This window comes from Aquarana catesbeiana, linkage group LG03, assembly GCF_042186555.1.
Source record: "Aquarana catesbeiana isolate 2022-GZ linkage group LG03, ASM4218655v1, whole genome shotgun sequence".
NCBI classification, from domain to species: Eukaryota; Metazoa; Chordata; class Amphibia; order Anura; family Ranidae; genus Aquarana; species Aquarana catesbeiana.
The window spans coordinates 63,277,818-63,302,861 of NC_133326.1; the positions used below are offsets into that span (position 1 = coordinate 63,277,818).

General features: G+C 45.7%; 1 protein-coding gene across 2 annotated transcripts in view; it reads left to right on the forward strand.

Moving 5' to 3' along the window:
- TM6SF1 (transmembrane 6 superfamily member 1) overlaps window positions 1-25,044 on the forward strand; it is a 136,565-nt gene that overhangs the window by 86,174 nt on the left and 25,347 nt on the right. For both annotated transcript variants that reach the window (XM_073618620.1, XM_073618619.1), the window contains exons 5-7: window positions 3,353-3,435; window positions 5,026-5,147; window positions 18,395-18,499. In XM_073618620.1, coding sequence (XP_073474721.1) covers window positions 3,353-3,435; window positions 5,026-5,147; window positions 18,395-18,499 — 310 coding nt within the window. The remainder of the gene's footprint in view (window positions 1-3,352; window positions 3,436-5,025; window positions 5,148-18,394; window positions 18,500-25,044) is intronic.

Consider the following 25,044-nt stretch of genomic DNA (forward strand, 5'->3'; position numbering starts at 1 on the left):
GAGGGATGGAGGGAGAGGGAGAGGGAGAGAGGGACAGCAGGCCTAGATCCTACACAACAAAAGAAATGTGTATTCTACAAAGTTTAACAATCAGCAGATAAAGATACTCCAAACACCTGGTGTTAGCGCTTCAATCATCCCATCACCATGGTTGTTATGGTGTCAGGATGATTGAAGCTCATTATTACTATTATTACATTGTAATATAAAATGAAATCGTTCAACTCACCATAATGCAGAATCAGTGGGAGCCCCGAGTGTGTCACTAGCCACGTCGCCTGCCACCAGATGCCATCAGGTGTCCCCAGCAGTCCCTTCTTACATGCAGCCTCTGTCACATAAAATGCAGCCTCTGTCTCCCCCCCAAATCCAAATGCAGCCTCTGCCCCCCCCCAAATACAGCCTCTGTCCCCTTACATCAGAGTTGCCATCAGTGTCCCCCCACAGCATGTGTCCCCATCAGAGCCCCCCACAGCAGGTGTCCCCCACAGCAGGGTGTCTCCATCAGAGTCCCCCCACAGCATGTGTCCCCATCAGAGCCCCCCACAGCAAGTGTCCCCCACAGCAGGGTGTCTCCATCAGAGTCCCCCCACAGCATGTGTCCCCATCAGAGCCCCCCACAGCAGGGTGTCTCCATCAGAGCCCCCCCACAGCATGTGTCCCCATCAGAGCCCCCCACAGCAGGTGTCCCCATCAGAGTCCCCCCACAGCAGGTGTCCCCATCAGAGTCCCCCCACAGCAGGTGTCTCCATCAGAGTCCCCCCACAGCAGGTGTCCCCATCAGAGTCCCCCCACAGCAGGTGTCCCCATCAGAGTCCCCCCACAGCAGGTGTCCCCATCAGAGTCCCCCCACAGCAGGTGTCCCCATCAGAGTCCCCCCACAGCAGGTGTCCCCATCAGAGTCCCCCATCAGAGCCCCCCACCAGAGCCCCCCACAGCAGGTGTCCCCTATCAAAGCCCCCCACAGCAGGTGTCCCCTATCAAAGCCCCCCACAGCAGGTGTCCCCTATCAAAGCCCCCCACAGCAGGTGTCCCCCATCAGAGCCCCCCACAGCAGGTGTCCCCCATCAGAGTCCCCCCACAGCAGGTATCCCCCATTAGAGTCCCCCCACAGCAGGTGTCCCCCATCAGAGCCCCCCACAGCAGGTGTCCCCCACAGCAGGTGTCCCCATCAGAGTCCCCCCAAAACAGGAGTCGCCCATCAGAGCCCCCCACAGCAGGTGTCCCCCATCAGAGCCCCCCAACAGCAGGTGTCCCCATCAGGGTCCCCCACAGCAGGTGTCCCCCATCAGAGCCCCCCAACAGCAGGTGTCCCCCATCAGAGCCCCCCAACAGCAGGTGTCCCCCATCAGAGCCCCCCATCAGAGCCCCCCACCAGAGCCCCCCACAGCAGGTGTCCCCTATCAAAGCCCCCCACAGCAGGTGTCCCCCATCAGAGTCCCCCCACAGCAGGTGTCCCCATCAGAGTCCCCCCACAGCAGGTGTCCCCATCAAAGTCCCCCCACAGCAGGTGTCCCCCATCAGAGTCCCCCTTTAGAGCCCCCCACAGCAGGTGTCCCCCACAGCAGAGTGTCCCCATCAGAGTCCCCCCACAGAAGGTGTCCCCATCAAAGTCCCCCCACAGCAGGTGTCCCCCATCAGAGTCCTCCATCAGAGCCCCCCACAGCAGGTGTCCCCTATTAAAGCCCCCCACAGCAGGTGTCCCCCATCAGAGCCCCCCACAGCAGGTGTCCCCCATCAGAGCCCCCCACAGCAGGTGTCCCCCATCAGAGCCCCCCCACAGCAGGTGTCCCCCATCAGAGCCCCCCACAGCAGGTGTCCCCCATCAGAGCCCCCCACAGCAGGTGTTCCCCCATCAGAGCCCCCCACAGCAGGTGTCCCCCATCAGAGCCCCCCACAGCAGGTGTCCCCATCAGAGCCCCCCACAGCAGGTGTCCCCCATCAGAGCCCCCCCACAGCAGGTGTCCCCTATCAGAGCCCCCCACAGCAGGTGTCCCCCATCAGAGCCCCCCCACAGCAGGTGTCCCCCATCAGAGCCCCCCACAGCAGGTGTCCCCCATCAGAGCCCCCCCACAGCAGGTGTCCCCCATCAGAGTCCCCCACAGCAGGTGTCCCCCATCAGAGCCCCCCCACAGCAGGTGTCCCCCATCAGAGCCCCCCACAGCAGGTGTCCCCCATCAGAGCCCCCCACAGCAGGTGTCCCCCATCAGAGCCCCCCACAGCAGTTGTCCCCATCAGAGCCCCCCAACAGCAGGTGTCCCCCCCATTCTCCACACAGAGGTACTTACCTTGGGTCTCCTGCGGTGTCCTCCTCACACTGGCACCAGCATTCTTCCTGCTTCCTCTGTCGGGCGCAATGAGAGAGAGAACCAGGAAGTGACATCTGACTCAGGGCAGATGTCAATCAAATCTGAAGTGCCAAGTAGCTTCCGCCCGGCGCCTGTAGTATGTATTACTATGGCCGGGCGGAAGCTACTTGTTGCTTCAGAAAATGCCCCAAGGCGGGCTAAACGCCCGCAAATGCAGCGCCACGTCTGCAATCTCGTGATTGCATAGACGTGGCGCTTCCTATAAGTGCACTGTGTCCGGCGTCGCACTGTATCCGGCGTCCGAACACAGTGCACTTAAGGACCTTTTTTTTCCTTTTTTTTTTTTTAAAGGGCCAGTATTAAAATTTTTTTATTTTTTTATTTTTTTGCTGCCTGGAGGGGGGGGGGGGGGGGCGACGCCCAGGCGCCCCCTATGGACGGGCCGCCACTGCTTACACGCCAGGCCCTTGTCTGTCTCCTACAGACTGTTTCATAGACCAACTTGGTGCACTTGCTGCACTGGCTCCCCCGTGGAGTCCCCCTGACTCCTGGCCAGACTTCCTATCTGCCGGGGTGGAGTCCAGAACCATGGTCAGGTTACTACTAAAAGCCGTTCTCAAAATCAAGAACCAGGACTGGGGATTTCATCCCACCCGGATCTCTAAAAAATTCCCTGAGCTCCAGGTCCCAAAGTGGACTTTGCAAAACACTGAGGAAACTGAAAGGCCAGTTTCCTCTTCATGTTACAAGCTCCCTGGAGCCCCTCAACCCGTCCGATTGAGAATTCTGGGTCACAACCTCCTTCTAGACCCTGGCAGGGCAACGCTCTCCCACAGTACCTACATAGGAACTACTATCTAAGGATAATGTTTGTATGGGGTGATTTCTAATTATGCTGCAAGAGGCAAGAAGACACACACATACAATAAAAAAAAAAAAAAAAAAAACACATTGCACAGAGCACATATGCATAGAGGTGTTTTGTTATTTTAAAAAATTCCCTTAACAATTACTTTAATGTTTATTGCCATTTTCTTCTACAGCCAGAATTACAGGACAATTGGCCTTTATTGGATTGGATCTATTATAATGAGCATGGTTGTCTTTGTTCCTGGAAGCATTGCTGGTAAGTATCACAGGTACATAATAGGCAATCAAACTTTATATAATTGTGCAACACAAAGGCCCCATACTTACTGTCATGCAGCTGAAACTGCTGCACAGCACAATGTGTGTTAACACATCATGACTGTGTGAACTCAAAAAAGGCCGGATTTCCGATCACCTATTAAGGGAAGCGCACAGCCACTGACAATGCAGGTTGCTGTCAGTATAGTACTGTATAGAAAAAAGTTCCAGACGTCGATCCCACCTGCCATTATAATCCAGTCAGGTCCTCATTGGTGCAATGCCTGCATAATCTGTGCATTATGTTGGTGGAAGAGTATACTGTGTATTTACAGCTGACCCGTGCTGGGTCTGTATACCTGCAACTGAACTGCTAGAAGAATAAGGACAGATTTTGCTTATCACGTCTTGCTGACAGTTCCAGGAGTCCCTTAGACCTGGTACACACGTCAAGTTTTTTTTTCTTTTCCTTCAATCCAGCGGGCTGAATGAGAAAAAAAACAACCCGACAGATTGCTGTACCAACAAAAGCAATGCTGGTGCTGTGATCTCCCTCATTGTGCCTTTGTGTTTTGACAGGGGGACTACCCCCCTCCCCCACCAGAACACATTATTCAGCGCTTGCAGCCATTGGCATTAATGCATTGTCTCAATTAACTTTTCTGTAAATAATTAATGATTTTAGATCTTAGACTATCCCTTTTAAAGCAGTAGTAAACTGCCGAAAAAAAAAACGAAAACAAAGAAACCTGCAATACAATAGCATAATGTTTTAGTATGCGTCGCATACTAGCACATTATGAAATACTTGCCTTAGAACGAGGCTCCCGCAGCTCACCCGGTCACCGCTGAGGGGGCTGACATGTTCCCTCTGCGTTTCTTTCCGGGTTCGCAGGCTCCGGCGCTGTGAGTGGCCGGAGCCACAATGAAGTTCCATCCACGGCTGCATGCAGGGTGAATATCTTCTAAACCGTGCAGGTTTAGAAGAAATTCATTTTACCTACAAGTAAGTCTTATTATAGGTTTACCTGTAGGTAAAAATGACCAAGAGGACAATACAACCGCTTTAGGTCCTGAATAAGATATGGACCCTTATCTAATAATTTAGTTTGAATTGAACTAAAAGGTCAATTGTTCCAGCAGCTGCTACTGAGCTGGATCACCCAATGTTTTTTTTCTTTTAGTTTGGGACTCCAAGGGCAAAATCATAATTTCCTGGCTTAAATGTGAACCTGCGTTTTTCCTAAGCTGAGCAAATTAACAGGTACGCTTAAAAATGGCCCCACAAGCAGCGCATGTTTCTCATTCCTGTTTCTTCCATATAACAGAACTGGTGCCCAGTAATTTGTGTTCTATAGGAACACAATACTGTCACAGGCAGAGATTGCCCTGCTGCAGTTCCTTGCAGTTAACACAAACTGATTGGTAACACATCCCTGCGAGTGTTTGTCCGACTCCACACCATCTATGTAATACTTGCACATGATCACACTACATATAGCAAAGCCCTGGGATTCATGTCATTACAATCACTTCACAAATGTATTGCAGTACAACTTAAACATAAACAGGCGTTTCTGTTCCACAGGGAAATATGGGACACGAATTTGTTCGACATTTCTCCTAAACTTTCCATATTTGTGCCTTCCACTTTGGGCTGCAGTCAAGATCTACAATCAGCCATCTGTCATTCATAACCCATCTATAGAGGTAACTTAACATATTTAACATTGACTATACTGGATTCTAAGAGATTTAGAGCATGCAGCTGAATGTTACTAATATTATTATGCCAAGAAATTTATATTATTATAGCCAATGGTGAAGCACTTCCTCGAAAACCTTATTAATAGTGCTTAAATAGTGATAATTATAAATTATATAAAGAACTCTCTGTGACAACTCATAATAATATGATTAAATCAATATAAATCATATAAACTAAATACAAATATAAACCAGGAAAAATGTGATTCACATAAACGGAAATATAAAGTCCCATCCGATCCATGATCAATGTGCGAATTCCAAATTCGTAAAAAAGTCCAAGCAACATATATTCCCAATATAGTGCCCCGTACACCATCCACTCTGTATATAAGCGGTGCACGATTTATGAACTCTTCTCACAGGTGATATCTGACCTTTTTTTCACTTCACTCCACACCCACAAAGCCCTTCACCACACGTCTTGGGTGTCCTCTCACCTAATGTAGGGGACCCCACTAGTATATTAGGATCAGTTGCACTTTCCTAATAACTGTCAGCTCCAGTCTTTCTATTCAGGCTCAGCAATAAGACAGGTTGCCAGATGGATGGAATATGGGAGGAAGCAAAAAAGAGAACCCAATAGTGTAGACTGCTAAAAATGTTCTGATCTCTTAACATATAAATTGCACTTACTTTTATTAAATACCCACAGGCATAAAATAAACTCAAATTGATATCTCAATGGTGGTGTGCAAATCCTGCCCAGTGTGATGATGCCACTGCCTCATGCATTGCGAACTAATCAGATTTCTCAAAGGCTCCTTTGGAACCTTTGAGAAAGCTGACTGGAGCGCAATGCTATCACTATTTAAGCACTATTATTAAGGTTTAGAGAAAGCGCTTCACCATTGGATATAATATATATTGCATTTGACAGTGTGGTGATAACACGTGGTAGCTGTGTTTTTTTTTTTTTTTTATTTGATATAGTGGTGTTGAGTAGAGTAGCACAGGGTACCTATATTTGTTTATTATGCCAAGAAACTTGCCTGTAAAATGATTGCCATTGTAGCTGCCTTAGCTACTGTATGTGTGATCTAGGTGGAATATACACAAAAAAGATAACTTTGTTCTCCCTCCTGACTTATGGCTGGGTAGTTTGCTTCCTTTCTTCCTCCCCCACCCCCCTTTCCTCATCTTTGGCCTGGTCTATAAAGCTTTTACCCTCGAACAGAGACAGATTAAGGCAGAAGGGGCCCTAGGCAAGTTATTAGCTTTGGCCTCCCACCTCTGACTAGCATTGATGTTGATTGCACAAAGTGCCCCATTTGCACTGTCTGTACTGGTATGGCCCCATCAGACACAAGCTGAATGTAAGTACATCCTTGTGAATTTAGAGGCAGGTGCAGAGCTAGGACCAGTTTGCTGTATCCTGCTAGTTTAGTGCAAGAGCATGAATGTAAAAGGGACCCCTTGACATCTACTGGGCCCTAGGAACCGGATTAGGGTTGCCTTGTGGATGATCTGGCTGCTTGTGGTGTGTGTATATGGAGGACAATGTACAGTATCTCACAAAAGTGAGTACACCCCTCACATTTTTGTAAATATTTTATTATATCTTTTCATGTGACAACACTGAAGAAATGACACTTTGCTACAATGTAAAGTAGTGAGTGTACAGCTTGTATAACAGTGTAAATTTGCTGTCCCTTCAAAATAACTCAACACACAGCCATTAATGTCTAAACCACTGCCATCAAAAGTGAGTTCACCCCTAAGTGAAAATGTCCAAATTGGGCCCGCAGTGTCAATATTTTGTGTGGCCACCATTATTTTCCAGCACTGCCTTAACCCTCTTGGGCATGGATTTCCTCAGAGCTTCACAGGTTGCCACTGGAGTTCTCTTCCACTCCTCCATGACGACATAATGGAGCTGGTGGATGTTAGAGATCATGCGCTCCTCCACCTTCCATTTGAGGATGCCCCACAAATGCTCAATAGGGTTTAGGTCTGGAGACATGCTTGGCCAGTCCATCACCTTTACCCTCAGCTTCTTTAGCAAGGCAGAGGTCGTCTTGGAGGTGTGTTTGGGGTCGTTATCATATTGGAATACTGCCCTGCTGCCCAGTCTCCGAAAGGAGGGGATCATGCTCTGCTTCATCATGTCACAGTACATGTTGGCATTCATGATTCCCTCAATGAACTGTAGCTCCCCAGTGCCAGCAGCACTCATGCAGCCCCAGACTATGACACTCCCACCACCATGCTTGACTGTAGGCAAGACACACTTGTCTTTGTTACGCTCACCTGGTTGCCGCCACACACGCTTGACACCATCTGAAGCAAATTAGTTTATCTTGGTCTCATCAGACCCCAGGACGTGGTTCCAGTAAGTCCTTAGTCTGCTTGTCTTCAGCAAACTGTTTGCAGGCTTTCTTGTGCATCATGATTAGATGAGGCTTCCTTCTGAGACAACAGCCATGCAGACCAATTTGATGCAGTGTGCGGCGTATGGTCTGAGCACTGACAAGCTGACCCCCCACCCCTTCAACCTCTGCAGCAATGCTGGCAGCACTCATACGTCTATTTCCCAAAGACAACCTCTGGATATGACGCTGAGCACATGCACTCAACTTCTTTGGTTGACCATGGCGAGGCCTGTTCTGAGTAAAACCTGTCCTGTCAAACCGCTGTATGGTCTTGGCCACCGTGCTGCAGCTCAGTTTCAGGGTCTTGGCAATCTTTTCATAGCCTAGGCCACCTTTATGTAGAGCAACTTATATTTTTTTCAGATACTCAGAGGGTTCTTAGCCACGAGGTGCCATGTTGAGCTTCCAGTGACTAGTATGAGAGAGTGTGAGCGATAACCTCAAATTTAATACACCTGCTCCCCATTCACACCTGACACCTTGTAACAATAACAAGTCACATGACACCGGGGAGGGAAAATGGCTAATTGGGCCCAATTTGGACATTTTCACTTAGGGGTGTACTCACTTAGCGGTGTACTCACTTTTGTTGCCAGCGCTTTAGACATTAATGGCTGTGTGTTGAGTTATTTTGAGCGGACAGCAAATTTACACTGTTATACAAGCTGTACACTCACTACTTTACATTGTAGCAAAGTGTAATTTCTTCAGTGTCACATGGAAAGATATAATAAAATATTTACAAAAATTTGAGGGGTGTATTCACTTTTGTGAGATACTGTACACACTAGGGGTGCAAAGGATCAAAAAACTCACGGATTGGATCGATCCTCGGATCAGAGTCACGGATCGGATCATTTTCGGATCAGCAAAAAAAAACAAAACAAAAAAAACACACAAATCTTGTTACACCCACCGGAGTTTTAGATTTAAAAGCTATTTTCAACACAAAACCAAGCTTATATGCATAAATACAGTATTTGTAGATCGGACAGACTGTTTAGATGTTAGATGTTAGATTTTAAAAGCAACAGCAAACCTGCTGACCTTACATGGTTGCTAATGTGACAGAACACCTCTGATTTTCACATTTAACATTAAATGTGAAAATCAGAGGTGTTCTGCACCAATAATGGTAGTGATGCAGCCCATCACTAGAGTCGTCGGCGGACCTAGGTAAAATGGCCGCCATCACAGCTCCATAGGTTGCTGGATAATCCATTATTGTTTTTTTAAGCCATTCGTTGATCACAGGTGTAGCCCAACACTAGAGCTGTCGGCGGTCCTAGGCAAAATGGCCGCCGTCAGCATATAAAATACACTCAGAACGCCCATCCAATGAGATCCCCCAGAGGAAGGCACGTGATCCCTGTGCCGAATACGCATACGCATATATATACAACAATTATTTTCAAAGATTAACACCTTTATTGAGCTAGCTTTAGTTCTCCCTATGTCCATACCCTAAAGAATTGCCTTCTTGGTGTACAGGATGACCTATAAACCTCAGTATACAATGTACAGTACATCAAATACTTTGGTATGTATACTGTATTTTTATGCTAGAAAGATGATACTCCTTGCCATCTTTCTCCATCACAAAAATCCTCTCCATCCTAGTCAGAATGGGGACAAGTTACTGTATATCACTATCCTGCAACTATTCAAACTGATATACAAGCTCAAAAGTAAACCTCAGCCTTTTGAAAAAATATGGGGTCCATGGCTTCACCCAACTCATGCTGTTCCTGAACACCTTGTGTTCTTTACCAGTAGCACTATACACCTATCAACCATAACTATAGGACCATCCACTAATATTGAGTACATCCCTATTTTGCTTCCAAAACAGCCCTCATCCATCAAGGGGATGCCGCTAGATCTCAAAAGATCTGCTACTGATGGCTTGGTGCCAGTTACCAGAGCATACCTTCAAAGTCCTGTAAGGGGCCTCCATAAGAACCTGTAAGGGGCCTCCTCTATAAGAACTGTTTAATGGTGAATCGCATAAAAAAATCTTTATAAAAAAATATTGCTAGCTTCTGCCTGTCAACAGTGAATGAAGGCAAAATACAGGTACAGTATATGTAGTGCTAAAAATGAAAGCATAAAAATATGTAACTAAAAAGTCCACTGTAATTTTGCATAAAGAGTCCATGTGCAGAAAAATTGGAATCACCCACGGTGTATACAGGACAAACTAGGGTGAATCGAGATATCCTCCACCGAACACCAACACACCGGGCCTCTTACTGCAAACAGTGGACCAGGGCCGATCCTACCCAGGGTGCGAAGGGTGCTTTGCACCCAGGCGCCTGCAGAGGTGGGGGCGCCGAAGAGCCAGAGTTCTCCCCTCCCTCCTTCTCTCCTTGTGAGTGTCTGTCCAGAACTCCAGTGTGAGCGTAGGGCAGCTGTCCAGCCTGGCAGTGCTCAGGGGAGGGGCGCTCCTCTTCCTGACACGAGTGTTCTAGTCAGTGGCTGCTGATGTGCAGGAATGAATTCCTCACACTGGGATCCCGCACTGTCTCTACCAACTCCAGTTGGAATGCCTCCCCCTCCCATCGCTATTGCATGGAGAGAGAACTGAGGTGAGTCAGTGTGCTGTGTGTAGGAATGGCATCCCCTGCACACCTTTATATGTGCTCTGGGCTGCCCCTGCTAGGAGATGTTTTATGGCATGATAGATTACAATAGGATACACAGCCCCTGTCTCTTCCTGCACCTAAGTAGTCCATCTACAGATGTGATGTTTAATGAGATGTACTAAGAGCCCTTTCACACTGACAGTGCAGGGGCATCGGCGGTAATGCGCTGCTACTTTTAGTGGCGCTTTACCATCCCTTTAGAGGTACATTTAAGCCCCACTGAAGGGTTCAAAGGCGCAGCTGCGGAGGCACTTTGCAGGCACTGCCCATTGATTTCAATGAGCAAGGGCGCTTTAGGAGCGGTGTATACACTGCTCCTAAAGCGCCTCAAAGAAGCAACTTGCAGGAATTTTTTGGACGTCGTGCCAGTGCTCTGCTCCAGTGTGAAAGCATTCGGGCTCTCACACTGGGATTGCAGATAAGGCTTTTTCCAGGTGCTATTTTTAACACTAAAGCACTTGAAAAACGCCTCCAGTGTGAAAGGGGTCTAATGGACCATCTCCTGTACTATGTCGGCAGTAAGGATGAGCTCCGACGTGTTCGCAAGCTGCATGTGCAGAGCCCGCCAGGAACTCGGCACTGCACAGCGCTAATCACAAACAGTGAGACATTTCCCAATGTGCGGCTGCAAAGATCGGGAAATGTCTCACTGCTTGTGATTAGCGCAGCGCATTGCCGACTCCCTGGCGGGCTCTGCACATGCAGCTTGCGAACACGCCGGAGATCATCCTTAGTCTGCAGTCTCGGATCATCTCCTGTAGTATGTCTGCAGTCTCTGATCATCTCCTGTATTATATCTGCAGTCTCTAACCGTCTTCCATATCATGTCTGCAGTCTATGACCATCTCCTGTACTATGTCTGTAGTCTCGGACCATCTCCTTTATTATGTCTGCAGTCTCTGACCATCTCCTGTACTATGTCTGCAGTCTCTGATCCTCTCCTGTACTATGTCTGCAGTCTCTGATCATCTCCTGTACCATGTCTGCAGTCTCTGACCATCTCCTGTACCATGTCTGCAGTCTCTGATCATCTCCTGTAATATGTCTGCAGTCTCTGATCATCTCCTGTACTATGTCTGCAGTCTCTGATCATCTCCTGTACTATGTCTGCAGTCTCTGACCATCACCTGTACTATGTCTGCAGTCTCTGACCATCTCCTGTACTATGTATGTGGTCTCTGATCATCTCCTGTATTATGTCTACAGTCTCTGATCATCTCCTGTACTATGTCTGCAGTGTCTGACAATCTCCTGTACCATGTCTGCAGTCTCTGACCATCTCCTGTACTATGTCAGCAGTCTCTGATCATCTCCTGTAATATGTCTGCAGTCTCTGATCATCTCCTGTACTATGTCTGCAGTCTCTGATCATCTCCTGTAATATGTCTGCAGTCTCTGATCATCTCCTGTACTATGTCTGCAGTCTCTGATCATCTCCTGTACTATGTCTGCAGTCTCTGATCATCTTCTGTACTATGTCTGCAGTCTCTGATCATCTCCTGTACTATGTCTGCAGTCTCTGATCATCTCCTGTACTATGTCTGCAGTCTCTGACCATCTCCTGTACTATGTCTGCAGTCTCTGACCCTCTCCTGTACTATGTCTGCAGTCTCTGACCATCTCCTGTACTATGTCTGCAGTCTCTGACCATCTCCTGTACTATGTCTGCAGTCTCTGATCATCTCCTGTACTATGTCTGCAGTCTCTGATCATCTCCCGTACTATGTCTGCAGTCTCTGATCATCTCCTGTACTATGTCTGCAGTCGCTGATCATCTCCTGTACTATGTCTGCAGTCTCTGATCATCTCCCGTACTATGTCTGCAGTCTCTGATCATCTCCTGTACTATGTCTGCAGTCTCTGATCATCTCCTGTAGTATGTCTGCAGTCTCTGATCATCTAGTGTACTATGTCTGCAGTCTCTGATCATCTCCCGTACTATGTCTGCAGTCTCTGATCATCTCCTGTACTATGTCTGCAGTCTCTGATCATCTCCTGTACTATGTCTGCAGTCTCTGATCATCTAGTGTACTATGTCTGCAGTCTCTGATCATCTAGTGTACTATGTCTGCAGTCTCTGACCATCTCCTGTACTATGTCTGCAGTCTCTGACCATCTCCTGTACCATGTCTGCAGTCTCTGACCATCTCCTGTATTATGTCTGCAGTCTCTGACCATCTCCTGTACCATGTCTGCAGTCTCTGACCATCTACTGTACCATGTCTGCAGTCTCTGACTATCTCCTGTACCATGTCTACAGTCTCTGACCATCTCCTGTACTATGTATGCGGTCTCTGATCATCTAGTGTACTATGTCTGCAGTCTCTGATCATCTCCTGTACTATGTCTGCAGTCTCTGACCATCTCCTATACTATGTCTGCAGTCTCTGATCATCTCCTGTATTATGTCTGCAGTCTCTGATCATCTCCTGTACTATGTCTGCAGTCTCTGATCATCTAGTGTACTATGTCTGCAGTCTCTGATCATCTCCTGTACTATGTCTGCAGTCTCTGATCATCTCCTGTAGTATGTCTGCAGTCTCTGATCATCTAGTGTACTATGTCTGCAGTCTCTGATCATCTCCCGTACTATGTCTGCAGTCTCTGATCATCTCCTGTACTATGTCTGCAGTCTCTGATCATCTCCTGTACTATGTCTGCAGTCTCTGATCATCTAGTGTACTATGTCTGCAGTCTCTGATCATCTAGTGTACTATGTCTGCAGTCTCTGACCATCTCCTGTACTATGTCTGCAGTCTCTGACCATCTCCTGTACCATGTCTGCAGTCTCTGACCATCTCCTGTATTATGTCTGCAGTCTCTGACCATCTCCTGTACCATGTCTGCAGTCTCTGACCATCTACTGTACCATGTCTGCAGTCTCTGACTATCTCCTGTACCATGTCTACAGTCTCTGACCATCTCCTGTACTATGTATGCGGTCTCTGATCATCTAGTGTACTATGTCTGCAGTCTCTGATCATCTCCTGTACTATGTCTGCAGTCTCTGACCATCTCCTATACTATGTCTGCAGTCTCTGATCATCTCCTGTATTATGTCTGCAGTCTCTGATCATCTCCTGTACTATGTCTGCAGTCTCTGATCATCTAGTGTACTATGTCTGCAGTCTCTGATCATCTCCTGTACTATGTCTGCAGTCTCTGATCATCTCCTGTATCACGTCTGTAGTATTTCTGGGGGCTCTTTCTAACAGACTCTCTAACAGAAGCGCTCTCTGTCTCCATCAGAGAGGCCCCCCTCCAGGTCCCAATAAAGTACTCTTGCTTCTCTTCCTGTATTTTGTTTATTGTACCTGTAAGGATCCCTGGGTAATGAAGACTTTGTGGTGGAGCATCTCTGTGGTTGAGTTGTTGCCATAGAAATTTTTGTAAAGGGGAGGAGTTACTAAAAATGACCACGCCCCTGTGAGGGCGCCAGAAATATTTCTGCACCCAGGCGCCTGTGACCCTAGGATCGGCCCTGCAGTGGACCAATAGATTATAGGAGGTCAAACAGGCATAATATATCCATAATATCACGACTCTACTCAGGTAACAGATAGCTGGATCTCGTACAGTCTCAACATGTGATGGATCCGCAGGTTCATATATTAAATAAAGAGAAGAAAGCAACTCCTCATGGTGCAGTATGCTGCTTCACCCATGTGGTACCAGCTCTTCCGTGTCTCCTGTCCCGTGTTTCCTCCCAGGTAATTCTTAATTTTCAGATTCTGCCAAATCTTTCATAAAGGACATGGAATGCCACAAGAGTCCTTTGTAGTAAATGTACACGATAATGTCCATTATTATGGGCTTCCCATCAGATTTTTGTGGAATGTCTCTGGTTTTACCTTTGTGGAGCTTTGTCAGAGAAAATACAGATTGCAGTCCTCCTGGAACTGAGCAATGGAACACAGGTGTGTAGGATTGTGACTTTAAGGATTGTGAATGCCAAGCTGCGGTTTCCAAAGCGAGCAAAGTCCTTTCTTGTATTAAGAGAGGTATGGACTCCTGAGATATCATTATGCCCCTGTACAAATCATTAGTAAGATCTCATCTGGAATATGCAGTTCAGTTTTGGACACCATTTCTCAAAAAGGATATCAGGGAACTGGAGAAATGCAGAGAAGAGCAACCAAGCTAATAAGAGGCATGGAGGAGCTCAGCTATGAGGAAAGATTAGAGGAACTGAATCTATTCCCTCTTGGGAAGAGGAGAATATCGTTAAGCATATTTTTAGGATTTCATTTTTAGCGCTGCATATATCTGTATTTTTCCTTGTCTAATTGTTAAAGTTAAAAGTTAAAGCTCTTTAGTTATGCGCAGTAATTAATTTTTATTTTTAGTGAATGGAGGTGTTTATTGGGGGAGCAGAATATGGAGCCATTTAAGGTGGTGGTAAAATATTGATTCACAAGACAAAAAACTGATCCTTGGGATAACAAGGTTTTCAACAGTTAAATAATAATTTCTTGTAGAAAAATGTCAATTTAACACTAATGCAATATTTATTTTTTGCAAATTGGACATTTTGATCAGGAACTTTAGGGAGAAAAAAGTTAATGCATGTAAAACAACTTCTGCAGCTTTGATGCTAATGTGTTTTATGTATATCACATTTAGGCTGGGTTCACACTAGTGTGAATTGAATGCAGGTTTCCCCGCATCCAATTCACATGTAAGGAGATTGTGATCAGCTCTCTAAGGAGCCGGTTCACATGTCCGGAGCGGCTCTGGTGCGAATTGCACAGGGGTCCTGTACGTCTTCTGGTTCGTTTCAGGTCCGAATTCAGCCAAAAATCGTACCTGAAGCAGGGGAATTGGGACCCACTGGACCCCTGCTGTGAGCTGCTGTGTGTTCCTGTGTGAACCCAGCCTTATGCCCCGTACGCACGATCAGACATTCCGACAACAAAATCCATGGATTTCTTCCGACGGATGTTGGCTCAAACTTGTCTTGCATACACACAGTCACACAAAATTCCGAACGTAAAGAACGCGGTGACATACAACACGACAAGCCGAGAAAAATTAAGTTCAATAGCCAGTGCAGCTCTTCTGCTTGATTCCGAGCACGCGTTGAACTTTGTGCGTCGGAATTGTGTACACACGATCGGAATTTACGACACTGGATTTTGTTGTCGGAAAATTTGAGATCCAGATCTCAAATTTTGTGTGACGGAAATTCCGATGGAAAATGTTCGATGGAGCTTACACACGGTCGGAATTTCTGACAACAAGCTCCCATCGAACATTTTCCGTCAGAAAATCCGTCCCCGTGTCTACGGGGCATTAGAGTTCAATCTTTATGAAAGGTTCACACAGGCATTAAATGGGGAAGCGTGTTGTTTTCCTCATGCCCACTATAAGCAATCTCCACTGATCAGGGGCTGAACAGACCATCACTGAGAAGCCGCACTGTGTCTGCAATCTCTGACCCACAGCACATTTGGAATATATTTGACTTATCAGGTCCCTTTTTTAAAAAGTGCCTGAAGTTGTGCGGGTGGTGGACGGGACACAAGGCCTTGATGACGCCTGTGTGTGTTTTTCGTTAGATAAATTGGCCTTGCTAAGGCTGAGCGTACCATCAGAGATTGTTAAATATATGTAAGCCAAATCTGTAAAATCTCACAAAGGATTTAGCCTCCTTGTTATTTCAAAAGTCATTTAAATGTTTTTTTTTTCATCTGTAGCTTTATTCAGAGAATAGCTGGTAATCATTCGCTGAAAGACCTTGTTATAGGATTTCTCCCAGTTGTTCTCCTGTGCTTTCACAGTACACTGTTATCCCCATGAAGAAACAACGAGAAATGGCTTGTATTTATTTCTAAAGTGCATACATGTACATAGAAAGTAGCCGCAAAGAGGCTGGAGGAGATCAGTAGCACTGAGGGGCAAGAAAGAATGAAAAATTGATTAACTACCTCAATACCATGCCATAGCTGAAAGACAGCTACATCGCGTCTCTCTTGTTTTGGGAGGGCATCCACGGACGTCCTCCCAGAACACACCTCCCACGTGAACTCCCCATCCGAGCGTGGTCTGTGACCGCTGTTCACAGATTGAGGTAAAGGGCCAAACACAGCTCCCCTTTAACACATTATCCAATCATATGGGTCCAATCACAGCTTATCACATGTAAACTTGCCAATTATCAGCATTCCCATCCTCACGCGCTGTCACAGTGTGATGAAAAGAGAGCCAATAACTGGCAAATCTGACAGGGCACATTTACACAGATCATTATCAGTGCAGCCACATTAGTTCCAATCAGTGCAGCTTATCAGTGCCCATCAGTGCAGCAGCATCAGTGCTTTCTCATCAGCACCCCTTAGTGTTGCCTAATCAGTGCAGCCTCATTGGTGTAGCCTCACCAGTGCCCACCACTGCAGCCTCACTTTCTACCCATCAGTGCAGCTTCATCAGCACACATCAGTGCATCCTCACAAGAGCCCATCAGTGAAGGAGAAAAATTACTTTGTTTCTGTTATAAAATTTTGCAAATAAGAAAAACTTTTCAAAATTTTTGGTCTTTTTTTTTTTTAAACAAAAACCCCAGTGGTGATTATATAATTCCAAAAGAAAGCTCTATCTATCTAAAAAAAAAGATAAAAACATCCATATGGGTACAGTGTTGCATGACCGCGCAATTGTCATTCAAATTGGCACAGCGATGAAAATTGGCCTGAGCAGGAAGGGGGTGGAAGTGCCCTATATTGAATTGGTTAAAAGAAGTATTTTATTACAAAGGGCTTATGTTTATGAAACACAGTGCTTCAGCAAATGTTATTTCACATGTACTTTTATTTGAAAGATGCATATTGAAAGTGTAGTTATTTGTTAAAGCAGAACTATACTCAGCTGTACTCCAGTGCTGTGATCCCCCAGAGCTCCAGGTATCGATCCCCAGCTGTTTCCATTGGCCAAGCTGAGATGAGGTCATTCCCACGCATGAATTCAGTCATTTCTGCATTGCCAAAATTTTTACACTGAGCTGCAGTGCGCATACAGTACATAGCACATACATACATAGCATGTCTCTTCTGCATTAAACATCCTGCTTGTTCTCAATTTGTTTAAGTAAAGCTCCACTTTAAGGTTAAATATATTTTTATTGAATTTTTTCAAGGTAAAATATAACACAGATGAGAAAAAGGAAAAGGGGGGGGTACATAATAAAGAAAGATGGGGGAAATGGAGAGGAAGAGGGGAGGCGGTTTTCACATACCGTCCATTGTACATAATGCTATATCTTACATCTATATGTCTATTTAAAGCATTTCTTCATAATACAAGACTCAGCCATGCAGTGTCATCTATCACCGGACACTGCCTGGAATATCTGCTCAATAAACAAACTGTCGGATAGGGGAGGGTACGGGGAAAACATTAAGGTAAAGAGGGGGGCGGATCAGGGGGAATGAGTAAGAGGGGAGAGGAGGGGGGTACTCAGCAGTAAATGTCTAATAACAATTTAGTCAGCTATACACTATACTATAAGCGTTATCAGAGTCTCTTTTGTTGAGGGTTTGTATCTCTTTTCATTTCCGTGTTCCATATTTGTGGTATGGAATGCTGGCAATGCTGTTGAGGAAGGGGTCTGATGAGGAATGATGGAGCCAAGGGTACCATAATTGTGTGTGTATTTATCCCATGGATCACTTTGTTTTGCCTGTAACTCCTCCATGATCATAGTGTCATTTAGGGTGTCTATCCATCTAGTGATAGGGGGGGACGGTGTCGGTCTTCCAGAACTGCGATATGACATGTCGGGCCGCGGACAAGAAAAATCTAAGAAGGCTTTTTCTGTGAGAGCTTATTGGTCCTGGAAGGATGGATAATAGTGCCACTTGCAGGGAGGGTACCATGGAAACATTGTATAAGCCATTATAAATAATAAATACCTTGTCCCAAAAAGGGCGAACTCGGTCGCAGTCCCACCACACGTGGATATATGAGCCCTTTCCTCCGTGACAGTGCCAGCACCCGTCCGAAGTACCCGGGTACATCTTGCTCACCGTGACCAGGTCCCTGTACCACAGTGATAGTAGTTTGTAGTTTTTCTCTTGTGAGAACCCGGATATGGAAGATTTGTGTGTAAATGTGAATTAGGTGTCCCACTGTTGAAAGCTCCACTTTAATATCCGTCTACATTGTTTGTTTTTTGTAGGAAGCACAAAGTATTCAGGAGAAAAATATATTCCAGAGACCATTAGACTTGGTGCTAGCTTTGTATCTTATTGCTGCAAGTACCTTTTGTGTATTCCGTGGAATGGTGAGTCATGTAATCATAGTAATATGACTGTATGCGCTATTACACTCATTTAGAACTAAAGTGGTATTAAACCAACAATGGGAAAGTATACATGTTTCAAACTTTTTTTTTTTTTATATACATGCAAGAGACCAGGATAATGTAAATTGTTTTCTCAATATCAAAGTGGTTTATATGTTTTGTATTTAAATGTTTTATTTTTACAGTATGTATTGTTAAATCTCTATATAAAATGCAGTATACAAATATGAAAGAGCAGGTATGTAACAATGTGTAATGAAATGTATAAGTTATATAAAAAGTTAGTTTAGATAACATGCATACATGAAGATAAGCACTCCAGGAAAATACACTACATTTGTTTTAATTCCACAACGGGTGAAAGGAAAGAAAATTGTTTGATTTCCCCTATCAATACAATCAGTATTGATGGGGGAATACTTCCCGCAGTGCTATTGTGTTCTGTCGGCAGGGAGGCTTCCCTGCTGGCAGAAAACAATGATCACTGCCGGTGGCTATAGCCACCGACAGTGATCACATAAAAAAAAATCTGATGGGTTGGTTTTACTGAAATCGATTAATGGATGAACTTCAGAACAACCAGCCTGCCCATAAATGGTTCAAATCTCATCCTGTTCCTGCTGAACAGGCCAAGATTTGATCCGTCTATGGCCGGCATAAGAGAATTGTTCGTTTTAATTACCTTTATCAGTGAAAAGTAATGAAAACATTGCCCCAATACAATTCTTTGCCTGTGTAGCGAAATGCGTATCTAGAATGAATGGAGCATAGAAAAGCTAAAGAATAAATATGCAGATTCATTTATTCAGACTTGCATGTTTTTAGCTGTTGTGTTGTGGGCCCCGCTGTTGTGCTGGGGAGCTTGTCCTCCACACTTTCAGCCATGTGGTGGGGGAGCACCTGTACTTCAACCTATTCCTGCTTGCCATAGTTTGGTCCCCTTAGACTGACTGAGGCTCTCTTGGCATAGGATCATTCTCTGTGCGCCATTACAGAGGCACCCCAGCTTGGCCTAATGAGCACCACTCAGGAGCCAAGTCCATAGCTTCCTCTTCCAGCAATGGACCTCAATGGTTGCTTTACCCAGCACAAGTTTAATTTCCAGCAGATGTTCTCATCTTGACTTTAGGAGAAAGAAGAATCCATGCAATGGAGGCATTTTTACTATTTTACTGGAACACAATTGATTTACATACACCATTCCGCCATAACTTTATGATAACCCACCTAATATTGAGTAGGTGTCCCTTTTGCCTCCAAAACAGCCCTGACCTGTTGTGGCATTGACTTCCATGGACTAAACCTCTGAAAGTATGTAAGGGGGTTTAAACTGGTTGTCCATCACCTCCTTCATGCTTCCCTCTCTCGTTGGGCACCAAGTAAGGGTCACATGAGAGGTTCCCCCTCGGGGTAGGTTCTTTGGACTATACCAGGCCTTGAACAGGGTCACCAACCCTTGCATGTGGTAATACTTCCAATGCCCAGGACCAGGCAGGAGCAGCAGTCATGTGAAAAGTCAAACATTAAGGCGGTCTCCTAACTCAGTGATGAGCCATGTGTGCAGTACCCATGACACAGAGTTCCTCCTTAAGCTTCTTTGTCCTATGTTCTACATGCTTGTTCTGACATACAGTATGTGTTTCTAATCTGAGGGAAAGGCTGCCAACTCCAACAGTCAAAATACCCAGTGCTGTGTTTAGGCCTAGGGCGACAAGTCCAAGGCCTAGGGTGGCACTTTGCGAGGGGCGGCAAAAAGGCCGCCCCCACACGAAAAAAAGCCTCCCCCCAACACGTCCTCCCGAGTCACGGCTCCCACGGCCGCCTCCTGCACTAATGCAGTCCCCGACGTCTGGCTTGCTGTAGCGCTGCACTTGTTGTTATTATGGGCGTGGTAAGCCGGGGGGAGCGTCTGGCGCCCCCATAAACCGGCCAGTGACTGGCTGCACACAATTGCACAGGCGAAGCTCCGCCTACCCTGCTCTGCGCGGCATCCTACCATTGCATCTTCTCCCCGGCCCGGGTCGGGGTCTGTCTGTAACATAGGAGGAAAGAGAGAGAGAGAGGAGGACGAGGGGAACCCACAGGCAGCGGCCAGGACAGCAGGTACATATAAGTTACTAATACTTGTCATGTGCCACTGCCAAGCAATATATAAAGTACTCAATATGGATTAAGGTAATATACAGATCATATTGCAATACAGTGATCCGTCCTACAAAATTCATTAAGCAGTCCACATTCAGAGAAAGTTCATGTACTGCAAACTTTGAAGTTTATGAATTTTCACTGAATGTGGAGTGTTTAATGAATTTGCATTGATTTCAGCATGTGCAAAGTGCTCAATGCTGAAATCAATGCAAAGTCATTAAACAGTCCACATAACAGTGAAAATTCACTGAAAAAACTGCAAATTGCTCCAAGCTGAAATCATACATAATTCATACACTAATATGAATTGAATATGAATATGAAATTAGCGATATTTGAAACTGATGAGACGGCACTCTTAAAGTGGAGTTACACCCAAAAGTGTAACTTCCGCTCATTTGTCTCCTCCCCCCCTCCTGTGCCACATTTGGCACCTTTTGGGGGGGAGGGGGGAAAAGATATCTGTCTTTGACAGGTATCTTGTTCCCACTTCCGGGAGCCACAGCCACGGCTGTTGACATTACGGCTCGACTCCCTCCTCCTTCCCCCACCGCCAGCCAGTAGGAAGTAGGAGAGAGGAGCGGAGCCTCGCGCATGCGCAGTAGGGTTCCCCGCGTGAAGCCGTAAGGCTACACTGCCGGGTTCCCTTACCCACAATGGTGGCGGCAGCACCCGACAGCTGATGGTGCCCACATCGCTGGACTCCAGGACTTAGTGGCAAAACCCTTGTTGGCAATCACAGAGGTCAGATGTTTCTTGTAGCTGGCCACCAGGTTTGCACACATCTTTGCAGATCCTCTCCAAGTCATTAAGGTTTCAAGCCTGACTTTTGGTAACGTGAACCTTCAGCTCCCTCCACATATTTTCTATGGGATTAAGGTCTGGAGGCTGGCTAGGCCACTCCAGGACCTTAATGTGCTTCTTCTTGAGCCACTCCTTTGTTACCTTGGCCCTGTGTTTTGGGTCATTGTCATGCAGGAATACCCATTCACGACCCATTTTCAATGCCCTGGCTGAGAGAAGGAGGTTCTCATCCAAGATTTGACGGTACATGGCCCCCATCCATCGTCCCTTTGATGCGGTGAAGTTGTTCTATCCCCTTAGCAGAAAAACACCCCCAAAGCATAATGTTTCCACCTCCATGTTTGAGGGTGGGGATGGTGTTCTTGGGGTCATAGGCATCATTCCTTCTCCTCCAAATACAGCGAGTTGAGTTGATGCCAAAGAGCTTGATTTTGGTTTCATCTGGCTACAACACTTTCACCCAGTTGAGCAGGGGGACCTTGCAGGCACTGCAGGATTTCAGCCCTTCACTGCGTAGTGTATTACCAATTGTTTTCTTGGTGACTGGTCCCAGCTGCCTTGAGATGATTGACAAGATTCTCTCGTGTAGTTCTGGGCTGATTCCTAAACGTTCTGGTGATCATTGAAACTCCATGAGGTGAGATCTTACATGGAGCCCCAGACTGAGGGAGACTAACAGTTATTTTGTGTTTCTTCCATTTGTGAATAATCACACCAACTGTTGTCACCCTCTCACCAAGCTGCTTGGCGATGGTCTTGTAGCCCATTCCAGTCTTGTGTAGGTCTACAATCTTGTCCCTGACATCCTTGGAATACTTTTTTCCCTCCCCATACCTTGATCCAATGTTTCTATCCCTGTAACCCCTGTTATTCTTCCCCAAATAATAGCTTCACCCCCTCGCTATTTAACACATATCCCCTTCATATCCCTTCCGTACAAACACAAAGCCCCCACTCACAGTAGTGGAATTTGTCGAGCGTCTGTCATGCATGACAATGGGAATCACATAATTCTCTATGATGCCTGTTCCTATCAATGCAACATGGTGCAGGGCGATTTTTTTTAAAAGATGTAGTTTCTTCTTTCAGTGCTACACACGGGTGTTATGCTGCGTACACACGGTCGGACTTTTCGTCTACAAAAGTCCGACAGCCTGTCCGACAGACGTTCGACGGACTTTTGGCGGACTTTTGGCGGACTTTTGGCGGACTTGCGGCAGACTTTCTTACGAGCGGACTTGCCTACATACGATCACACAAAAGTCAGACGGATTCGTACGTGATGACGTACACCGGACTAAAATAAGGAAGTTGATAGCCAGTAGCCAATAGCTGCCCTAGCATGGGTTTTTGCCCGTCGGATTAGCACACAGACGAGCGGATTTCTGGGTCCGGCGTAGTTACGACGTAAAGATTTGAAGCATGTTTCAAATCTAAAGTCCGTCAGATTTGCGGCTGGAAAAGTCCGCTGAAAGTCCGGGGAAGCCCACACACGATCGGATTGTCAGCCAGCTTTAGTCCGTCGGCGTCCGTCTGACTTTTGTAGACGAAAAGTCCGACCGTGTGTACGCGGCATTAGTTTACCAAAAGCAGGGAATGCAAAACCTGGTGCAGCTCTACATGGAAACCACTCATCTTCCAGTTTTTTGTCAAAGCTTGATTGAGCAAGCTGCAGTTAGAAGCTGATTGGCTACTATGCACAGCTGCACCAGGTTTTGCACTCCCCAGTTTTAGTAAATCAACCCCAATGTTTTTTTGGACCCATAGACTTTAATGGGAGCCCACCAAAAAACACATTTTTGGCGCAGTTTTGTGCTTAACTACTTGCAGACACCCCCCCGCCCACAATGTACTGTGGACGGGTGGACACACAGGCAACGCTTTTTACCCATACATCGCCGCCTGCCTCTGGGTTTAGAGTGAGCGTATGCATGACTCCCGCCAGCACCTTGATTGTACACAGCAGGAGCATGTTACCAAGTCTCGGCCAATGATTCACAGCTGGCACCTGCTGATTGGCTATGTGCAATCACAACCCAGAGCTCTGTGTTGACAGTCAACACAGAGCTCTGTACAGAGAGAAAGATCTGTCTGTTTTTGATGCCTGCAAAGCAGGGGTGAGAAATTTAGAGATCTGTTAGTAAAATCAGCACACTTTACACATATTACACATAGTTCAGCACACATTTAACTCCTTGATCACCCTAGTTGTTAACACCGTCCCAGCCAGTGTCGTTACAGTACAGTGACAGTGTACAGGCATGTCTGAGTTACGTACATCCAACTTGCATACGATTCATACTTACAAACGGAGGGAGACGACAGAAAGTGAGAGGAAATTTACCACTAGGAAGGTAAATTCACTCCTGTAGGTGTTATCGTGGGAAAAAGGTGTATCCACTGAAGATTATCACCAATCCTTGCTTCCACTGCAACCCAAAATTTTCAAATTCCAATTGTCACAGGGACAGAAAGTGAGGTGAAATCTTCTGACTGGGGCACAGACAGCAAAACAAACGTTAAAAGGGTGTTAACCCTTCACTATGCTATCCAAAAAATGTAAAGATTTTTTTTAGGCTGTTTTAAAAAAATACTTTTAAAAAATGTACCTGTTCCAACTTACATACAAATACAAGAACAAATCTATAGAACCTATCTTATTTCTAACCCAGGGACTGACTGTATTAGTGTCACTGGTAATGTCAGTGGCAGTTAGTCAGTTCCCCCCAGCGTGGGATTGCCTTCCGCACTATCGCAGTCCCATTATAAGTCGCTGATCACCACCATTAGTGGTATAAACAAAAAATTCCAGTATATATAGTTTGTAGGCACTATAACTTTTACGCAAACCAATCAATACACATGTACTGAGATTTTCTTTTCTTTTTTTTTTTTTTTTTTATCAAAGACATGTTGCGGAATACATTTTGGCCAAAATTTATGAATAAATTCGATTTTTTAATTCTTTTATTGGATATGTTTTGTAGCAGAAAGTAAAAACATTGTTTTCAAAATTTTCAGTTTTTTCAGTTTTTTTTCCTGTATATAACAAAAAATAACCCATTGGTGATCAAATACCACCAAAAGAAAGCTGTATGACATAAATTTTGTTTGGGTACAGTTTTGCATGACCACACAATAGAAAAAATAAAATAGAGCAGTGCTTTATATCTTGCAGAATTTAATAAAAATTTTCACTGATAACAGAAAAATAGAGCCATGCTAACGGGCAAAAAAATGGCCTGGTCATGAAGGGGGTAAAATCTTATGAAGTTCACGTGCTTACAACCCTGTCTGTTCCTCCTAATAAAAATAATATCCCAACAGATATTGCTAGTCTTTGTCCAAAATAAAAATGCATGAGACATGGGGAAATGGAAACGCGCATAAACACGATACGAAAAGGCACTGAAGGACTATGCAGCAGCGCTAACCTAGGGTTACACTCATTTGAGTGGCCTACACTCATTCCTAACTTCTCTAACCCTGATCACTTTTCCTAAGTATCCAAAATTTCATCCACCTCAATACCCATAGTGATCCTAAGACCCCTTTCACACTGAGCGGCCCCG